The sequence below is a fragment of the Musa acuminata genome, unplaced genomic scaffold (genome assembly GCF_036884655.1).
Source record: "Musa acuminata AAA Group cultivar baxijiao unplaced genomic scaffold, Cavendish_Baxijiao_AAA HiC_scaffold_1137, whole genome shotgun sequence".
Classification (NCBI taxonomy): Eukaryota; Viridiplantae; Streptophyta; class Magnoliopsida; order Zingiberales; family Musaceae; genus Musa; species Musa acuminata.
In genome coordinates, this window is record NW_027021349.1 from 3,718,223 (window position 1) to 3,739,203 (window position 20,981).

A 20,981-nucleotide genomic window follows, 5' to 3' on the forward strand; every position below is an offset into this window, starting at 1 on the left:
ATTAATAAGTAAAATAAAAATAAAAAACTTTTAAAAAATAAATAAAATTTTATTTTATAAAAAAATAAATCATGTTAATTTTTTATTAAATTATTTTGATAAACTTACCATTTCAAATAATATCATAGAATATTTTAAAATTTTAAAAAAAAATTATATTAACATGCCGTCAATATTGAAATATTAATTTGGGTATTTGAGCATTTTTAATACGATATTTATTTAAAAAATCAAATATAATTTTTTAAAAAATATTAAATATTAATTTACATTTAAAATATATATTGATCCTCGATACACATTTTAAATATATTCTCAAATAGACTCACCGGTGCACACTGTTCTTTGGCCTATCCACATTTTGCCTCTTTCCTATCATTGTCATCTAAATGTGGGTTTAGTTTTGTCATGAAACGTAAAAGTTGATGCCACATGAAATGGGCGTTTGGAAAGTGATGCTTAATCTTTCTTTTCCAAGGCAAATAAAAGAAAGTGATTTGAGTTGACAATTTGCCTCATCACTTTTGACCCAATCTCTCCAATGTTAATGTCAAACTCAAATGAAAAGTTTGACCCGTTGCCATAAGGACATTATTTTAATCGAAAATAAGAACATTAATTTTCAACTTACAAACTGTGATTTTGACCTATTGAAAAGTCAAAATTGAGTCAATTATTTTTTTCCCCCAAACTCCAGATTTGTTCATCTGATTTGATCTTAATATATCAAAAAAATAATTAATTAAATAACTCTTAGCAATCTTAATCCTCTCTTAATGTATAATTTCAGATAATATATTTTTTTCTACCACTTAGTAGATACTAAAATCAAACAAAAAGGATAAAGTTTATATATATATATATATATATATATATATATATATATATATATATATATATAAACTCAAAAGTTTTGAAAAATTAGGTGCTAATTTTATTTTACCCTTCTTTTTCAGAATCAAAAGTGGGACCCACACTGGTCCCCACCAGAGCTGATATTTCAACTGGTGATCCTCCTATTCACCGCCTTATGTAATGATGAGACCAATCTTTGCTTTGCTTTGCTTTATTCATCCCCATCCCCAATATATCTCTCTCGGATAGGAAGGAGGTTCCTTTTTCGCCCCATTTCTCCCATGGCGTTCCTCCTCCCTCTCACCGACGCCACCTCACTCCCGGCGGCCAAAGCCCCACTCCCCAGGCGGACGAGCAGCAGCAGCCCCGATCCCGGCAGGACACCGCGACGAAGCGTTTGCGCCCGTGGCGAGGTCAAGGACGAGGCTAAGGAGAGGGTGATTAGGGTGTCCGATCCATTGCGGGAGAGGGGCCTGCTCCCTCCCCCTCTCCTCTCCGTCCCTCTAATTTCCGGCGCTTCGTCTGCTTCTCCCCCGTCCCCCTCTGTGACGCCGCAGCAGCAGATGGACGACGGCGACGAGAGGCATAGCTACTATGTCAACATGGGATACGCGATTCGGACCTTGCGAGAGGATTTTCCTGATACCTTCCAGCGTGAACCCAACTTTGACATATTTAGGTTCGTGATTCCGCTTGTTTCGTGGCTTTTATTGGTAATTATATCAAGATTTCGCTTGACCTTTTAAACAATATTCGAATCCAGCTGGAAATTTCACGGAAAAGTTCATCCTTTTAGGTTTAGAGAACCTAATTTCTGTGGACATTTAACAGCCTTAGATGAGAATTTGTACAAGTTTGATCGGAGCTGTCTGGCGGCTTGCTTTCATTTTACTACCACCAACCCCAGATTTTTGCCCATATAAGTAGCGTGGAGAGATTAATGGGGACATGGAAAACCAAAAGTCATCCCTTGAGGAGATATCACTGAATCTTATGGTTTTTTTGGCATAGCCACAATCTGTGTGGTTGCCACTGCTGTTTTTGGTTTAGGCAGAACTGGATATTACAAGTGTCGACCACGATGGAACTAGGAATGGGCAAAATGTGCATGGAATTCCAATAGCTATACTGTCGAGAAAATACAGGGATGGGATCTTTCATGATTTAAGGCATAATTATGAAACTAGCTTATAAAAATTAAAAAAAGTTAAATCACTTGTCTTAGGTCTACCATGTGAAACCCCATCATGAAACCCATATCAAGAAAAGAGGAGAGCATGAGAAAAGATTAAAAAAAGAAAACCCCATATCTTACAATAGGGTACCTCTGGAAACAGTAGTAGAATTCTGTGTCTATTCTTCCACAACTTACACTGTCATAATGGCATGGACCAAAGAACTGTTCCAAAATAGCACCTACAAGGAAAATAGGGAATGGGTTATGATTATATGATTCCTAACCTAAGACATCTTCTTAGATAAGTAGGATTCATTCGACCGACAAATCAAATTAAGGCATGACTACAAGAGTACTACACTGAACATGGCTGATCAGCCAAACCCATCTCGGCACAAATTTGGACTGGTCCCACCTAGCAAATCTAAACATGTCATTCTTGGTTCCAAAATTCCACTGGATCATAGGTATGACCTTCCTCTCCCTGTAGGACTTGAATTCCCGAAATCTTCATATGCATTAGATGTGCCTAAAATAACAAAATCACAGTTAGATTTGTGTTTCTAGTGATTCTATCGGCCTATGCTCCAAAAGCCTACAAGTCCTTAGAACCATTGATGCGATACCATGCAACCTATTTGCCTGTCAGCAGAAAGATAAACGAACAGTTGTGGAACAGGATATGGGGTCGTTTCATCGATTTTCTATCTGTTGAAGCTCTTCCGCATAAGATGGGAACTATCCGACGAGCCAAACTTAATTCATCATGTACATCAGTAGCTCATGAAAAGGGTAGATAAAAAATAAGGCTTAGCATTTCCCACATTGTCTAGAGATATCCACGTTTGATCACACCCACCACACTTAATATGGTTTTTCATGATTGATCGCTGTGAATCATATTAATGAGGCTCCCTCCAAACCTACTTTTACAGAGGACTAGCTGTCATGACTTGGCCAGGACTTGATCAGCCTCATCCAATTTCGACTGAATCCAACTAGTTCCAATGGATTTCAGTGGGGTTTTAGTCATCAATGGGCCTAGTTGATCCTATTTAAATTTGGGCCCATTTCGGCCAATCCTGAAATGTTCTAATCACTTTAGGTTGTTTTTTTCTTTCGTAAAAGGCCAGTGTCGCTATCAAATTCTGCCAGTCCAGATCGTAATTTCCATGGTTGTTTTTAAATTGGATCTGAATGTTGCAAATCTTGGTACTTGGTCCAATAGCTAGATCTAACCAAAATGAGTCATCAAGCTAACATATAAATAGAAATGAAGATTTCTCTCGACTTTTAGCCAAGTAATTGATTGGTGCAAATTGGCAGCAGGTGAATCAGCTTATTCTCTCTTTGTTCTTTATTTTGTTTCTCCATCCCTTTCTTTAGGTAGGTAGAGTGGTCACTCTTATGATTCCTTACTAAGCTGTTGTGCGTAGAACTCAAAAATGTGTTTAGACAATGAGGACAAGCTATAATAGCATATATGACTCTCCCTAATGTTATGCTTCCTTCTTCTAAATCCTATTTGCTGTGAGGTCCCCACAAACTATCATGACTTGATATAAAGTTTTTCAACATCTAAATCTATAAATTTTAGCTGCTGGTTTATCTATAAATGTAAAGAGCTGATAAAGAACCTTGAATACTTATGAAACTTTACAGGGTTTGTTAGATAGAAAATACTTTTCCTACTTTTTGGCTTACACATTTTACCTGGCTGCCTCGATGGAGGTATTGATGGCTCCACATGGGAGTTCCACACGGGCCCTTTAGTTACCTCTACATATCCTCCCATTTGCATGGTTGTTGCCACTCGCCAAGGAAATGAATGATTTTGGTTTAAGTACCACAAACTTCATCAAACTCTCAAGGTAAACAGTTCTATATTACCTAGATCAGTCTCATTCTTAAGATTGAACTTTTGTTGAAAATAATTTGAAATATTAGAAATGTTCAAGTAATTCATTAGAACAGGTTGTTTTAAGGTAGACGATACTTACATCATGTACCTTATGAAAACATTCCAGAAGTTATTACTTGTTCCGCTCTAAATTCTCAGTTATAGTTGTAAAGATATGTCCTGTGACTGGTACTCACTGTGTCTGGCGTTGCTGATTCACCATGATCTTCTCACTTTTAATTGGTTGAATAGTTTATATTACTGTCAGTGTAATGAGTTTTAGAGCTATTAGTTAGTTCTGGTTAACATATTTCTTTTGTTATCATCCAGGGATGATATTGTCTTCAAAGATCCTCTCAACACGTTTGCTGGTATTGACAATTATAAAAGGATTTTTTGGGCACTAAGACTTAGTGGCCGCATTTTCTTTCGGGCCATATGGATTAACATTGTGAGCATATGGCAGCCTGTGGAGAATGTTATCATGATCCGTTGGATTGTTCATGGCATTCCCCGAGTGCCTTGGGAGAGTCATGGCCGCTTTGATGGAACCTCAGAGTACAAACTTGACAAGAATGGAAAGATCTATGAGCATCGTGTAGACAATGTTGCTCTTAATACACCGACCAAGTTTCAGGTACTGCCAGTGGAGGAGCTGATTCAGTTGCTTGGCTGTCCATCCACTCCAAAGCCCACTTATTTTGAGACATCACTATCAAGTGGCTTTTCTTGCTTGAAATTTATGTTGAGACTCTCATGGATCAAATGCTACTTGGCATTTTATCTAGTTGCATCCAGATGTGCCGAAAAGGACTGACAGAAGTTTCTGCTTCCCAAAATACTTATGGAGTTTTGCCAACTGACATTTGGGAGTTAGCCTATGTATAAATTGTTGGTATCAGATTCTTGTATAGTTGTACAGTCAGTTGTAATGCAGTTTTCATGAAATTATTGTTCCATATAATTTAACCGAATGTAGCCACAAAATAAACAGGTGTTGATAAAATCCTAGAAAAAATAAAAGTTAGCGTATTCCTTAATGCGGAAGGGGTTGAATTTTTTTTTTTCCAATTGAACCAATTTTCTTATATAAATCATAAATGTTTTCATCATTTTGTTCCAGAATGGATTCAGTAATGCCTTGCAAAATCTGCTTTCAAAGAGGGCTGGTAGTTTCTTCAGTCAGATTATGGGCACATGAAAGATCTGTTCTTGTGATTGTGCATGTGCACAGTGATATTATATGACATAGAATAAGGTATGCATTATCCTGTTCAATTGTTCCAACTCCTCAATCTTTTCCTGTTGAACTGCAAGTTGAAACTGATGTTGATGATACATGTGCATCATCTTCTTTTAACCCTGGGGATGAAATGGAAAACACATTTTTAGATGTGAGGAAGAAGTTAAAATTGGGACTGTTGTTCTTAGTACAATTGATCCTATTGTCTGCTACAAGTGAACTCTTGATGAAGGAACAAGCAATAAAACTGATGGTGATTTCCTTATAAAAGGCACTTGTAAGATGCTTTGAAATAGTTTATAATAGTTTGCTTCCCTATTTATATTATTCCATTGATATCATGGATCATTTTTTTTCTTCTTCCCATTTAGGAAATGGTCATAACTGCTGCATACAGGGTTTGATTTTGCTATTATTCACCCTTTTCCAAGTGTGAAACTGATGACAGAAGATTTTTTTTATTTGCTAGAGAAAAAGTTAGTAAGAAAGCAGCTGGGAAGAGAGAGAGAGAGAGAGAGAGAGAGAGAGAGAGAGAGAGAGAGAGAGAGAGAATGAATGTCCATTCCATGTATTTCTTAAATTCTTACCCTTATTAAGTAGGTTAGAAACTTCTTTGTAATTCAACAAACACAATAAAACTGTAATATGCCAATTATCTATCAGTAATCTAACATAATCCTTCCGAGCTTAGAATTTCCTTATAATTTTCAAACTTCCTTAAAATGATTAATCTATTTATTTGTATTTCAATCTGGTATTAATTTTAAATAACCGGTCAGTTTGGTCTAACATTAAGAAAATTATAAAAGAATAATTAATAAACTAATTGAAATTATTAAAAAAAATTAGTATAACGTGTCTTCGATGAAATGGATGATACCTTCTTCAACGATTCGATTCGAGATTATATACATGAAAAATTTTTATACGATTGAAACAAGACTCAAACAATTGCTCCATGGCTAATATGGACTTAGATGCTTGTCTCACGAAAACTAAGATCAAATGAGATTTTCGACGTGATTCCTTCGAAACTCAAGTCAATAATTAATAAAAATAAATAATTTTAATAAATAATAATTGATCTCGATTATCATACCGTAAGTAATCTTTTATAACAAATTAATCTATGAAATGTTTCAACATAATATCCTTTCTCCCATCGTTTTTCATAATATTTCTTGAATTATTATTTTAAATTAATATTTTGAATTATAACAAATTAGAAGTTGATGGGAAAATATTATGAATTAGTCAATAAGAGTGACCTCTGATGGTTGATCGGATCTTTGCTTTCTCTCCGGTGATTTTTACTTGAGAATATTTTCCCATCAACTACTAAATCGTGATATTTTAATTGAAATCAAACCAACTGAAACCGTATCACCAAACATGCTTTAAAAGTCGGGCTGTTGTCGCATTTCATCAAGTTCTGATCCTTTGCCCCTATTCGGTCGCGCATTCGTCCTCTTTCCCTCTCTTTCACTGGTGGCCGCGACGCCTATTCTTGGCGTTCGAAGCCGTTCGCCGGTGCCCTAAAACCATCTCCACGCTGTTCCCAACCCCCGTTGGGTTCAGTCCCGTTTGCCTCCCATCTTCTAATGCCCCCATCAACTCCGCGTCTTCCCACATCCCGGTGGCTCTCGCGGCGTCAGAGGAGGTCACCGGTACGTAACCGTCACCTCTCTCTCCTCCAATCGTTGATGCGTTTGCTCTTCTTTATCCTCCTGTGTTTCAAGATTTCATATTTCTGCTTACAAATTGAATCTTGATGTGTCTCAACCTGATGATTCGTGTGGGGTGAGTTTTATGTCTGTGACCGGCTTATCAGCACGTTCATTGTTGTCTTTTTCTGGATTCTTGCTGTGCTTACTATATCTCTATTCTCTTGACATTTTGTCAGACTGATACGTGACGTAATCGAGAGCTTCTATTGAGATCTTGCTTGGCTTGGAAGGTTAGTAAAGTTGGTGCGTAATCTATTGTTGTGATAAATGTTGTGTATACTAAGATTTTTATATCTTCATGTAAGCTCTGGATGAACGGGTTTTGAGTGCTCAGTGATCGCACGATGAGCTTCATTGTGTGTGGAGCTTCTGTCAATTATGTGCCTACGCCTGTGTCCTAATTGTATCAACGCATTCACATCACATGTGCCAGTTGAAACATGATTAGTTATGCCCAAAACTGTTTGGACAAAGAAAGAATCTTGCCTTTTACCGCTATGTAATTTCCAAAATCAAGTGAACGCAATCATATCCTTGCGATTTCACTGAATAGCTTAAGATGATGCTACTCTCTGCCTACTTTCTTACGACTTTTTTACTTCTTGTATTTGATGGAGCATGTAATAGTACATTTTTTCATTGAATTAGTTATTTATAAGATAAGTGATGGTTTATTGGGCATGTTATCCTTATGCAAAGGTTATTAACATGCAGGCAGAAATGGAGGAAAAACCAGCACTCGGAGAGTGGGAACCTTCTGATCTTGATTTTGTTTCCACTTCAAATTTTTCCTTGCAATGTTCTATTGGTTCTCACACAACAAATGCCAAGTTTGAGTGGGTAGATTATCGTCCTGCAGTTTTCAGGTTCGTACTTACTTTACAAATTGCTTCTCTTTTTACAGATTGTTAACTAATATACTCATTTCCTATTGAGTTAGTAGTATATTCTATATAAATGAGCTTTATTATTAAATTGCAAAGGAATACTGGAATAGTTTTTTAAGATTGTCCTATTAGGCTCTAGATAGGTGTAAAATAGATCTATTTTGGAACTTTTATCTTTATTTGTATTGGGAATTTGTTGCAGATGAGGGTCTACAAGCTGTAATATCCTCCATCACCTCCTCAGAACAAAATATTAGTTCTATTGAGTATTTTTGTGTTGTGACAGAAGGAAAGAATTACTTTAACATTGACAATCTAAACTATAACAAGTACACAATATCGCTTTAGTACTATACCTGTTCTTTTAGTAGATTTTGGAACATTTTGTTTGTATGTAACCACTTAGATTATTTAACTTAACCTTTTTTTATTTGCTTCAATCTTCAGGAAACTTCAAGAGTTTGGGGAAATTGATAATGATGACTACACGGACTCAATACGTGGACATGAAACCTTAAAGTTCCTTGTTTCACCTGAAAAGGCTACCTCTCTTTGTTTACAGCATGATGATCGATTTATAATAAAGATCCTAAGCAAATCTGAGATGAAGGTACTGCACTACTGCCTCATATGTATCAGTAGTTTATTAATCTTTTGCTTTATCTGTTTGAGTCAACATTTAACCTTATCATGATTATGAAATTTGTTGAAATAAATGGTAAATACTCCAACGTTATGGTAGAAATTGGTGGCCTGCACCAAGACAAACAATAAAAACAACATTATCCTATTTGACACAAATTTGCTTGGGTGTAATTTTCCAGACAGATTTAGTATATCTAGTTTCTGTCTGAATCAGTTTTAAAAATAGGTAACTAACTGAAACTATTTGACATTTTCTCTTAATGTGCATGTGTGGCCACTATTTTCTGTGGGATAAATAACATTTAGTTTATGTTGAGGTTTATTCCATAGGCATTAAAAGTTTTTGCCGCTGCAAACAGCAAGCTTATATTCCTCATTCTTTCAGGTTTTATTAGAAATACTACCAAAATATTATCACCATCTGAAGAAATACAGGAGGTCTTTGCTACCAAAGTTTTATGGGCTATATGTTGTGAAGCCACAAGGTGGAAAAAAGGTAGCATGACATGTCTAATTTGCTTATAACTTCTGCTTTACCTGTAATAAATAACATGATTAGTTGTTTCTTTGCAAATTTTGAGATGGTATCTTACCTATTATGGTGGGTTATGACACATTACTATAAACAGGTTCGCTTCGTCGTAGTTGGAAATATTCTTCGGTCAGATATAAGCATTCATAAGAAATTTAACCTTGGAATTTCACCTCAAGGTCGCCTTGTTAGCAAAGCAGGAGCTGAGGAAGATCTTAATGTTGCTTTTCACCTCCATGCAGCAGTTAGGCACCAACTTCTAAGGTAGGTATCTTGGGTATTATTGCTCTTTACAACAATGTTTTCCTTTGTATTTTTTTCTTTGCTTGTTTTTTCAATGATTTAAAAGAGGTTATACCAAGATCTTCAACCTTTGAACAAGTTGAAACTCATGTAGTTAGTTTATTTTCCTTATCTGATAAATTCTACTTGCTAATTAGAATACTAAATTTATTTATTTTTAATAATCGTGCATTCAGCCATTCTTTTTCATACTTTCAGTTTGCATGTGAAAAACATTGATGTTCATGATTTATCTGAGCCATGAATCCTTTTGTTTGTGTCGCAGTATGTTAACAGAGAGATCTATACTGATCTTAGAAACCTTTATTCTTATGTATCCTCTGCTCACAAACTTTTGTTTCTTCTCATACTTGTTAATTCAGATCCCCACATCTAATTCCTATTTTAGTTTTTTGAGCCAAGTACTAACTAGGCACTAAAGGTTAATGGGCAGACGATTAGGAGACACTGCAAGAGCCTCCTTGAAGACTCTGAGGGATTAGGTCCTCAACACTTGCAAAACACTCAATCCTCAGGTCCTTGCTGCTTCAGTATATTTATCTGTCCTCATACCCCTGTGCTACAACCAGTTATGCTCTTTAAAGGATCAGAATCAGAGGAAATGGTGATTGAGTTCAAATATCAAAAGTCAATAACAAAATTATTTGTTTTAAGAATCAAATTTTTAGTAGAAGTTCCAAAGATATGGAAAGAGATTGAGGGTAATATGGAGAGAACTAAACCATATGAATAGGATTTCTGTGTTTACATAACTGAAGCTCATCTTACTTATTACATTGTGAGAGAACCCCTTGTGTGGTATTGCTTAGGTCATCTCCAAAGCAAACTTAAAATGCCATATCCAAAGTACTGCTAGAAACCTGTTATATGATTATATCATTTATGAAGGTGGTAAGCGCACAATTAGATAATTTAGAATAGCCCTGCAATTACTGTTAATTTGAACTGAATGAAGGAATATTAAGATTTCATGATATTATCATGTGTTGTCTTTTGTTTTGCTTTCCAAAGTTAATTTCTTTCTGGGGCAGGCAAATAAAGCATGACTGCAGCTTTTTGAAAGAAGTAGGCGTTACTGAGTACAGTCTCTTGCTAGGCATGCATGTCTGCTCCGCACCATTTGAAGCTGTTTTTCAAGGCCACTATACCACTACGCATAAAGAAGGTAAAAAAGTATGGCATTTGTTGGGTCTTCTAATGACTAGATTGCATATTCTATTAGTCCTATAGTCTGATGTGAAGTACGCGTAGGTAAATCTTTAGGCATATTTTTATTTTCTCAAGGAAATTTTATGGTTTTAGTTAATCAGTGAGTGAACCTTCTTAAACAAGATTGGAAAAAGTCATCATGCTTCAGTTAAACCAAACTGCCTGGCAAAGAATATGAGAATCTTGATATGCACTTAGCACCTAATGTGCCTCCTTTACTCTAGGGGGCTTATTGCACTCTTTAGGTGGGTTGATGGCCTTGGTGTGTTCTTGATTAATATTAGTGGTAAAAGAAGAGACAGGGAAAAATCTAAAGAGATCTTAATAAAAATTATAAATAAAAATTTAAATATTCTAAAATTAACCAAACATATAGTGTTTTACATATCTCAATAACGACAAAAGATTTATGTAGCTGACCCCAAATAATTGGGATTTACGTTTTGTTGTTATTGTTGTTGTGTATAATTAGCTATTATCAGTGCAAACACTTTGACCTATGAGAAACTATGGACCCAAAATCATTCCTGAAGAGGAGTGGTTTTGTCTTTTTGTAAGGAATTGTTTTTCCAACTTTCCAATCTAAATATGACCTCATCAAGTAGGGTGGCCACAACCCTGTAAAGATTAGCGGATATCACTGTAGCATAACAGATTGGATGACTTGTGGGCATAACAATAATCATCTGTATGAAGATTCAATAGGAAATGTTGGGTGAGGCTGCAAGTAACGAACACACAAGACCACATTCAAATAAATGCACGAGTCCCACATTTAGATTTCTAAAGCACCATCCAAGCTCTCTCCTAGAACCCAACTTATCTGATTTGTCATTTTGCATCCTAGCTTTCTGTAAGTACTGAGTTTTAGTTTTACATGCGATGCTTCAACTCCTTAAGGTGTGTGTGACTATATATATATATATATATATATATATATAGTCAAAAGATGAAACTAAGTATCTGTAAGAGTCATTGTCTGTTTGAAATTTAGGTGCTAGCTAGAGTTGCAATTGGAAAGTTTGTTGTTATTTTAGAAGGAAGACATAATGATGCAGCTTTCATATATCACTAATTCAGCAGCTGGTAAATCAGTTTCAAGCTACTCATTTCCCTGTATTTTCTTTTTTATGTCAAGAATTAAGTTTGTGTGATAAATGCGTCGTATGCGGAGAAAGAAATCTCTCCTTGAAATTGTTTATATGTATAACAATGTCATTTTTCGACACTCTGAGCAATCCCTATCACACTTCAAGATGATAACTATTGATCCAAAGACATGCAATGGATATATTGTGCAGGTTCAGATGATACCGAGAAGAAAACTTCAGATGGTCCAGACGCAACCCAGTGTGATCCAGCCGAAGATATGACTACCGATGATAATTCAGGGTCATCCTGCCCTATAGAGTAAATATCTCCACATTTTTTATGCTCAGAAATATCCTAATAGTTTTTGGTTTGTAGTTCTGGCATATTGTAATTATAGTTTTTGGTTTGTAATTTTTCATCTTTGTACATTTAAGCATCAACACATCTTTGGATTTTGGGGTGATAGTTCTGAACTGATCTTTTTTTTAATTTCCTTTTTTTTTTTCTCTTTCACTTGCTCTAAAAACAAATTAATTATTTCAGATTTGCAAGTGAAATTGGCATCCGAATGACAGCTCGTGTAGTCAACACACAGAGAAAAGAAGGCAATTTAGCATCACTTTGCCACCCCAGGAAGCAGTCGCCCAACAACGTTATCCTGTATCTCGGAATAGTCAATATTCTTCAAGGGCACAGCAAGCTTAAGCATGTGGAACATGTTTTCAGGTCTCTCCAATCAGACTCCCCGGTGATTTTAGCAGTCAATCCCAAGGTTTATTCGACTCATTTCGAGGAGTTCCTTGGCAAATTTTTTCCAGAAAGTGAGGCTGAAAAGATCATGAAAGAACTTTGATCATGTTCTGTTTGGAATCAAGCTGTGTGTAACAGTGTGATGGTCCTCATCATATGCTGATAACCTTTCTCTCTAGAAAATTCTTGAGTCCACACAGAATCAGAATTGATGTAAAATGATCAAGTGTTTCTGAGAAGTTATCAAACACTGTATTTTTCTACTTGTTCACACCGCACATATTTTTGGAAGAATGGCTTATCAATGTATGTTGATATTATCATGATGGAGTGGAAGCTGGCTGCACTTCCATTGATTGCCAGAGATGAACAAAATGACTATAGCTTTCTCGAATTTGATGATGTTACTGTTGACTCATACTGAGAGTTGATCATATTTGGATGTTTCTGATCTAATCCAAGAAAATTAGGGACTTGTGTGCTTCCTTTCCTCTTATTTTTTGTGCCTTACAACAGTAATTATGTGAAGTCAAAAACCAGAGATTTGCATTTGTTAAAGACTCCAACAATCAAAGTGTAAGAACACCATCATGTGCATAAAGACTATCCTTCAAGAATCTTGTGATATCAACTGATTTTGAGAGGCTGTTGCCGACATGTCACAGCAGCGACAACAAGTCCTAATTATTCGATGTCGATTACATAAATCTTTTATAATTGTTCGATTTACAAATAATTGGATCTCCTTTCTTGTCGTACTTTTTCTTACATAATTAATGCTAATCGACTTATCAAAGATATGAATCATTTGCCAATCTTCAACTAATTGGATCATTCGTTAATTTAGTCTGCTATAATATGAATTAATTGGATCATTCGTTAATTTAATATAGTCTGCTATAATATATATATATATATATATATATATATATATATATATATATATATATATATATATATATATGTTAATTTATTGTCTTCCCACATTTCTGTTCTCTCGTTCTCACACAAGTGTAACTACCGGTAACGACGGATAACTACCACCGGAAAGGATAGGTGGAAGGGATGCAATTGATGGAATACGACGTGGATTTGGTATGTCCACAATAAGATTGTCCAATCGAACGACCTCTATCATCCACGTTTTCAACCCTCACCCAAAGTTTTCCCATCACACAAATCAGATATGTGAGAGAAAAATATTATCATCCACTCATATGAGAAATGATTTTAATAAAACCATATAATGTTATTTAGCTCGATATGACAAATATTTTTGGTCAATCAAACAGGTGAAAAACCCTAATTGATAATTGTTATAATAAAACAGAAAAATAATAATAATGATGTCTGAATAAACATAAAAATAATAAATATTTATATCTTAAATATTAGTTCCGTAGATTCTAAGATTCGAAACCTTATCCGATATATTTATATATTGTATAAGACGGAGAGTTGAGAGTTCCAAATCTGACTTTTGAAAGTTTATTGTAATATTTTGAGTTTGAATCTCGCCTATATCATTTATCTTTAAAAAATAAATAATATATTATCTAAATAATACATATTTATATCTTAAATAATAATTATAAGTTTTTTACTAAGTGTTGAGAATCGAAATCTTATTCGACATATTTATACTTTAAATATCGATCTAATTGTGGTACATTAGACTCTTACAAAGGGTTAAAAGTTCGAAATCTAGATTTTTGAAAGTTTATTATAATATTTTGAGTTTGAATCTCGCCTATATCATATATTTTTTTAAAATAAATAATATATTATCTAAATGATTTTTTTATTTTTTTATTCATATTCAATTAGAATGGGAATATATATTTAACTCTTATTATCTCCAAACTTCACAAATCTAAGTGTTTGGAGTTATCTCATTCAACATGACTACACATAATTACAATTATACATACAATGGTTGATTGTATAAATGTATTGAATTTAGAGAGAGAAATACTATAATCAATTAGCAATATATATGTGGGTGAATTCGTAAAAAAAAGTTTAAATTTTTCGTAGAGCGTTTTTAATTTGAAAAATTTTGAAATAATATCTTAAATTATATGAAACAATTATTTTATCTCTTTTTTTTATAGTAAGAATGATATGTAAAAAATTTTGAAAAGTAAATTTTTTTTTCAAAAATTCATCATATATATATATATATATATATATATATATATATATATATATATATATATATATATATATATATATATATATATATATATATATATATATATATGGATTCTTTTTGTAGTAATAATAATATTAAATGCGGTTCATCTTAGCATAAAAGGTGTGTACTTGCAAACCGGCAGCTCTCCGCTTTCTCGTGTCGGCTTTAAAGCCCTTCAGCCATTTCCTTCTTTCTTGGCTTCGCTTCATCTCTTAGGGTTGGGGCTTCGCCTTGGGCGTGAGGGGGAATGAGAGAGTGGGGAGGCGGCGCCGATCCACTCGACGACGGAACGGCTGCGACGGAGATGGATCGCGACCACTCCCTCCCGGGCGGAGAGAACAACTTCGAGTTCGCCTTCAACTCCAGCAACTTCTCCGACCGCGTGCTTCGGATCGAGGTCATGGCGGAGACACTCGGGGCCGGGGCTGGAGCCGGCATCGGGTGGGACGGACACCGCAAGCGGAGGAGAAATGATGGCTCCAAGGAGGAAGGTGAGGGGACCCCTCTCTGACTCCCCAGCTCTCCGTTAATTCCCCGGATATGGCAGATTCCCTTCCTCTCGCCAGTCCATTTATTTTTTCCTTGTCGTTTTCTCTTCTGACCGAATATGTTCAAGAAGTATAGGTATTTGGTTACCGGTACTGTTGAATGAAAGGGGTTTCGATTGGAGAGGTGAATCTTTTCTAGCTCTCCGAGTAGTGAGGTCCATCGAGCGCTAGAAATACTGACACTTGAGTTATAACGAACTTTTGTTACAGATAGGTTTTCTGACCCTGGTCAGTGGAAAATGATGGCGGATATTAAAATTTGGCTAACATTGGATCTTGTTGCCTATGTCAACAAAGATGTACTGTTCTTCAAGTTCTTAAGATGATCCCAATTCTGGATAGACCAGTTAGAATCAACCTAGAACTGGTGATTTGAGCCGATCTCAATCAGGATCTGCTGACCCATTATGGTATGCTTATTAATGGTTTGAATTTGACGATTTGGGCTGTTCCCTTCAGGGATCTGTTGATTATGGTGATCTCAGATGTCGAGGCTCATGTGAAATATACTTCAAGTTTTTGAGGATCAAATTAGTTGACATGGAATGGCACTACCAGATTATAAAACTATGGTTTAGAAATTAATTATGTATTTAAAAAGGGTAATGTTGAGTGATGGCGATTTCAGGAAGAAAAATGAAATGACTATATTGATGTTAGATTTGGGTGTCATTATGGCTGATGGGTGAAAGTCAGAAGGGCAGTCTTTGTATCGAAAGAACACCATCCAGTTAGGGTTAAGTCCCTTTACGTCATAGGTAACACAATTAAAATGTTAGAACACAAAGAATCTTGGCAGAAGATGGAACAATGTGTTTAACCCTCTAACTGATGACATGGCTGTCCAAGAGCTAAATGGTGTCCCGGGTACAAGGGTTGACTTATGAACCATGCCATGATTATAGATGTGCACTATGTCCAATGCATATCGGTGTGTGCAATATACTGTTAGTGCGCCGACACTCAATATAGCTTGCTCACAAGATACTGTGGGGCGCTAACCATGCCAATCCTCACTATTTTACTCTTTGAAGAATGAAGCCTTGATTGAAGGTATATTAAGTTGCAAGTTTTTGCGGAGCTTTCTTGCATTATCTGAGTCATGCCATGACTTTAATGTATCTGTACTTTTATTTGTTTATTTTTTAATTGTTGTATTCAACAAACATGTTCATCAATTTTAGCACCAGAATTTGCAAGATACTCATCGGAGCTTATATCAAGTTGCGAGCCTGACACTGAGGAATGTGCGGAATATGAGAATCAAGATGAAGAAGATGAACCAATGCTTGAAGAATCAGCACCAATTACAGATCGAACTGGTGTATGCGGTATGCCCAGCTCTCTTTAGCATCATGCTATGTCAATAATTAAATATTGCTGCTGGGTGGAAGGTATTTTTGAATATCAAGTTCCCTTATAGGTATTTTACATTCATGTTGTTACTTTGATTGCATAGCTTGGTAATATGTTTATTTTGTTTCTTTATAGAAATTATCTCTAAACTTGCAACTTGGAGAGTTTGGTTCGAGGTTTAGAAAACTGGCCATACTGGTCAGTCAATTTTGTATTTGCTTTTCTGATCGTGAACTGATATAGTGATATACGTACTGTTACTTCTCAGGTGTACCATCTGATTTTAGTTATTAAAACTAGAGATATCAGGTGGTAAGCCTATCACTCGGTATCCCCATCTTTTTTTAAAGATTTTGACAACTATATCTTTTTTCCTCTTCCCCCGAACCCCCCCCTCCTGGTATGTCTATTCCTTTGTCTCCTCTTCCACATCTTCCTCTCTGTCAGGCCTCTGCTTCTATATCACCACCACCTTCTCCTCCTCCTGCTCTGCCTCTGCTGCCATCACCTCCTTTTTCTCTCTAGTTCGAGTGGTACTGTGCGTCAGTTTGTCACTATGTACTAGGTTTCTGTATAGATCTGGCCTCCAATCAGTATCCACACCTGATCAAGATTTTGAACCTTGGTTTGGATTGAATTGAAGTTAAGCTTAACCCAATCCAACACATAGGAAACACCAACTGTAACTTAATTAGACCCAATTACATCTTGGAGGTTTTAAGTCCCAACTCATCCTCAACTTATGCTGGGTGAAACTCAAGTTAATGAAGATTTCAGTCTATGAATGTCATGTAGATAGCAAGATGTCATGCCAGGCTGGTTTTAGGTTGGGTGCTGGCTAGGGTTAGGTGCTACTTGTCTCAGGAATGAGTCCTGAGTCAACCATAATTTCGCCAAACCTGAGACATTTAGACAAAGTTATTTGGCCTAACTTGATGAAATTAGTCCTGAACAAAATAATTTAACAATGTAATAATTTTTTGTTCAGCATTGATCACAATGTTCTTAAATTCATACTATATTTGTCGGATTGAAAATTCAATCCTGTCAATGATTATGTTGCTTCTGCACACAGAAAATAAAAACTTCAATTAGCAAGGTCTTGACCTGTGGATGATTGCAGATACGAGCTTGCTCTGCTCCTGCAATCTATTTGCTTGATTCTTGCGAAATCATAAATTTTGTATCTGAGCTTGCTATTAATACCTTAACAACACAACATAAAAGTTTCAGATGTCTTTAGTTGTCACTGTTAATACTTATGCTTTAAATGAATAAGTATGTGAATCTTATCCTAATAAAAAACATATATGAAGGCCTCATCATAATAAAGGACAACCATTGTGTCTCAATCTGTATTTGTCTCAGTCTTGTATGTCATTAAGTGTCTGACTTCTCTGATGTGAACCTTAAGTGCTTACTTCTTATATATTATCATTTTGTAATTTTTTTTATCAATATTGGATAGGTTATAGAACATTAATGAATCTAGGGAAGGCCTTACGGAGGTTATGAACATCTTTGTATTATGAAAAACTTGGGTGCAAAACATCTCAACCTACTTTAACATTCCTCCTTAAGACAAATTTGTATCAGGTTTGGCCAGCATACCTACAGGCTATATTGTGTGTATATTATTTTCTTTGTACCAATTCAGGTTCAAGTATATCCTGGGCCGCAATGGGATTAGACAGAAGGGTAACTTTGGTTAGGGAGTTACATCAAGATAAAAACAAAGTCAACAAGCAGACAAAAAACACAAAATTAAGAGTAAGCACAATAATATATATGTTATATTTCGTTTTAATCATGAACTTTTGGAGACACTCAACAGCTCACTATGCATGGTCATAATAATCAACTTCTGTGTCAATTATGTGGCCACAGAATTATTTTTTGGTCTAATCATTGTTTGTCGTCCAAACTTGTATTTGTGCTGTAAGGCACATCTCATTTGCCTGCCAAGTCTCCTTGAGAATAAAAAGTCATGACACATCCCAGCTTGATGCTATACTTCATCACACATTTTGTAGAAAAAAAAAGCAACTTCTCCATTTATATGCTATTTCTTTCGTTGGAGCATATAGAGGAGGTTTCACTGAAGACATTTTCTACCAGTACGATAGAGATGTCAATATCTTGCTGAACCTGGAAGAATCATCCTTGTTTTAAGAATTGGTTGATGAACATGGCAATGCTGACTTGGATCTTATTTTGTCACAGTACCATTTTTTGTGTTTTTGTTTGTTGTTTGACTATATTTAATAATTTACAGGTGATGATTCAGAAAGTAATGATCCATTAAGTCTTGATTCTCCTTGTATCCTCAGAGTCAACTCCATTTATATTAGTTCTGCTATACTGGCTGCCAAAAGCCCATTTTTCTACAAGGTTAGAAGTGCCACCTACTGTCGTACTCTATTCTGTTTGTGATTATAACTTCTAAATCATTGTTTTTTTTTCTCATGTTTTCATTATTAGCTTTTTTCAAATGGCATGAAAGAATCCGATCAGCGACATGCGACCCTAAGAATCAATGCATCAGGTAATTTCAAAACAGATGGTATTAACTATTAAGTGTTACTTGGTGTAAGTATATCTGCCCTCTAAAGTGTTATATTTCATCTTGGAAATGAGTATATAATTCAATTTGGCCATTTGATCCTTTCTTACTTTCAATAGATCCTTGAGACTTTGTAATTGATAAAATTGTCATTTCTTGCACCAGATTAGATTTGTCTTTATTTTTTAAGGTATAGGAGAATCTTCAGATTTTAACAAAATCAACAAAGTTGAGTAATATTATGTGAACTGCCATGTGGCATTCCTCGAGTTAACAATTCATGTTATTGGATATTTTAACTACATCCTTGATGGATAGAACTTGTTTCTGCATTCCAAATATATTTTGTTCTCGGAGTTCCATCTTTTTAGAGAGAGATTCAGAGCAACAACCCCAGAGTTATGGAGGTCTGTACATCAGCCCAACTTGCATGCCTTTCTGGACAAGCAACTTTATCTTTATATACCTTAATTTTTTTCACTTTAAACAGAGGAAGCTGCTCTTATGGAGCTCTTAAGTTTTATGTACAGTGGAAAGTTGTCGACTACCTCTCCCACCCTCCTCTTGGATGTGCTGATGGCTGCTGATAAGTTTGAGGTTGTGTCTTGCATGCACCATTGTACTCAGTTACTTAGAAGCTTGCCCATGACCACAGAATCTGCACTACTCTATCTGGATCTCCCTTTTAGTGTTTCAATGGCCTCAGCAGTCCAGCCTTTGACCGATGCAGCCAAGGATTACCTTGCCAATAGTTACAAGGACATAACAAAGTAAGTCCACATGTAGAAGCAATGACCATATGCAAAACTCGGTACATATATTCTAACTTTGGACTTGGCAACTTTTCTACTTGCAGGTTGCAAGACGTAATGATGGGTCTTCCTCTTGCTGGCATCGAGGCTATACTATCTAGTAATGACCTCCAAGCGGCATCGGAGGATGCAATCTATGAGTTTGTTCTCAAATGGGCCCGTGCTCAGTACCCAGTCTTAGAAGAACGGCGTGAGATCTTGAGTTCTCGCCTAATTCGCCATATCCGCTTTGCTCATATGACTTGCAGGAAACTGAGAAAAGTTCTCACATGCAATGACCTGGACCACGAGCTTGCTTCCAAGTTGGTCACCGAGGCGCTCTTTTTTAAGGCAGAGGCCTTGCACCGGCAGCGCGCCTTTTCTGCTGATGAATCAAGCCACAAGCGGTTTACGGAGAGGGCTTATAAGTACCGTCCGCTGAAGGTGGTAGAATTCGATAGGCCTCACCCACAATGCATCGTCTACCTGGACCTGAAGAGAGAGGAGTGCGCTAAACTGTTCCCATCGGGCCGGGTCTACTCACAGGCATTTCATTTGGGCGGGCAGGGATTCTTCCTCTCAGCCCACTGCAACTTGGATCAACAGAGTTTGTTCCACTGCTTCGGCCTTTTCCTAGGGATGCAGGAGAAAGGTTCAATCAGCTTTACGGTGGACTATGAGTTTGCTGCAAGAACCAAGCCGTCAGGAGAGTTTGTGAGCAAGTACAAAGGCTACTACACTTTCACAGGCGGGAAGGCAGTAGGCTACAGGAACCTGTTTGCCACACCATGGACTTCCTTCATGGCCGAAGATAGCCTCTTCTTCATCAATGACACTCTTCACTTGAGAGCTGAATTGACCATCAAGCAGTCCCAATCCCCCTCGCCGCAGTAGTACAAGTGTCAGACGATCAGTGAACATCAATCTCTCTCATGCGAATGAAAAATGAAATGTTGATGCTTTGTCATCTTATCACTCCCCATAATGCCATGGGGTGGATGCAAGGGTGTCATGCCATGGTTTTTTTTTTTTTTACCCTACGATGGCGGCCAAAGCTTTAGAGGGGGGAGGGGAATGGTCATGTAATATTATGTACGAGATTGCGAAAGTTCCTTTGCTCACTAACTCTGCTCCTAACTAATGAATCTGTATAATTATTACCGTCTCCAGTTATTTATCCAGCAGCTTATGCAGCGTGACATCTTT

At 36.3% G+C, this 20,981-nt stretch overlaps 3 protein-coding genes across 4 annotated transcripts; all 3 read left to right on the forward strand.

Annotated features, from left to right (window-relative positions):
• The first annotated feature begins 1,049 nt into the window (after nucleotides 1–1,049).
• Nucleotides 1,050–4,972, forward strand: LOC103999691 (uncharacterized). Its single transcript, XM_009421511.3, has 2 exons — nucleotides 1,050–1,534; nucleotides 4,263–4,972. The coding sequence occupies exons 1-2, from the start codon at nucleotides 1,137–1,139 to the stop codon at nucleotides 4,747–4,749; spliced, it is 885 nt and encodes a 294-aa protein (XP_009419786.2). The 5' UTR covers nucleotides 1,050–1,136; the 3' UTR covers nucleotides 4,750–4,972.
• A 1,684-nt stretch (nucleotides 4,973–6,656) lies between these two features.
• LOC103999690 (phosphatidylinositol 4-phosphate 5-kinase 10) lies at nucleotides 6,657–12,656 on the forward strand. The gene is made up of 9 exons (XM_009421510.3): nucleotides 6,657–6,842; nucleotides 7,079–7,132; nucleotides 7,617–7,768; nucleotides 8,237–8,399; nucleotides 8,820–8,930; nucleotides 9,064–9,230; nucleotides 10,301–10,434; nucleotides 11,780–11,888; nucleotides 12,114–12,656. Exons 3-9 carry the CDS (start codon nucleotides 7,623–7,625, stop codon nucleotides 12,421–12,423), a joined length of 1,140 nt encoding a protein of 379 aa, XP_009419785.2. The 5' UTR covers nucleotides 6,657–6,842; nucleotides 7,079–7,132; nucleotides 7,617–7,622; the 3' UTR covers nucleotides 12,424–12,656.
• Nucleotides 12,657–14,650: 1,994 nt separating this feature from the next.
• LOC135671056 (BTB/POZ domain-containing protein POB1-like) lies at nucleotides 14,651–20,974 on the forward strand. 2 transcript variants are annotated; one of them, XM_065178945.1, is made up of 6 exons: nucleotides 14,651–15,008; nucleotides 16,256–16,396; nucleotides 18,697–18,812; nucleotides 18,903–18,966; nucleotides 19,475–19,754; nucleotides 19,841–20,974. In XM_065178945.1, the coding sequence occupies exons 1-6, from the start codon at nucleotides 14,765–14,767 to the stop codon at nucleotides 20,667–20,669; spliced, it is 1,674 nt and encodes a 557-aa protein (XP_065035017.1). In that variant the 5' UTR covers nucleotides 14,651–14,764; the 3' UTR covers nucleotides 20,670–20,974. The 2 variants fall into 2 exon arrangements, with proteins under 2 accessions (XP_065035017.1, XP_065035015.1); XM_065178943.1 differs by having other exon boundaries at nucleotides 14,652–15,008; nucleotides 16,250–16,396.
• Nucleotides 20,975–20,981: the final 7 nt, after the last annotated feature.

Coding starts and splice junctions, on each gene's coding strand:
- LOC103999691 (XM_009421511.3), top strand. CDS start 1,137: ATGGCGTTCCTCCTCCCTCTCACCGACGCCACCTCACTCCCGGCGGCC. Junction 1,535..4,262: donor CCCAACTTTGACATATTTAG/GTTCGTGATTCC, acceptor GTTATCATCCAG/GGATGATATTGTCTTCAAAG.
- LOC103999690 (XM_009421510.3), top strand. CDS start 7,623: ATGGAGGAAAAACCAGCACTCGGAGAGTGGGAACCTTCTGATCTTGAT. Junction 8,400..8,819: donor TAAGCAAATCTGAGATGAAG/GTACTGCACTAC, acceptor TCATTCTTTCAG/GTTTTATTAGAAATACTACC. Junction 10,435..11,779: donor TACCACTACGCATAAAGAAG/GTAAAAAAGTAT, acceptor TATATTGTGCAG/GTTCAGATGATACCGAGAAG.
- LOC135671056 (XM_065178943.1), top strand. CDS start 14,765: ATGAGAGAGTGGGGAGGCGGCGCCGATCCACTCGACGACGGAACGGCT. Junction 18,813..18,902: donor AAAGCCCATTTTTCTACAAG/GTTAGAAGTGCC, acceptor TTTCATTATTAG/CTTTTTTCAAATGGCATGAA. Junction 18,967..19,474: donor CCTAAGAATCAATGCATCAG/GTAATTTCAAAA, acceptor CACTTTAAACAG/AGGAAGCTGCTCTTATGGAG.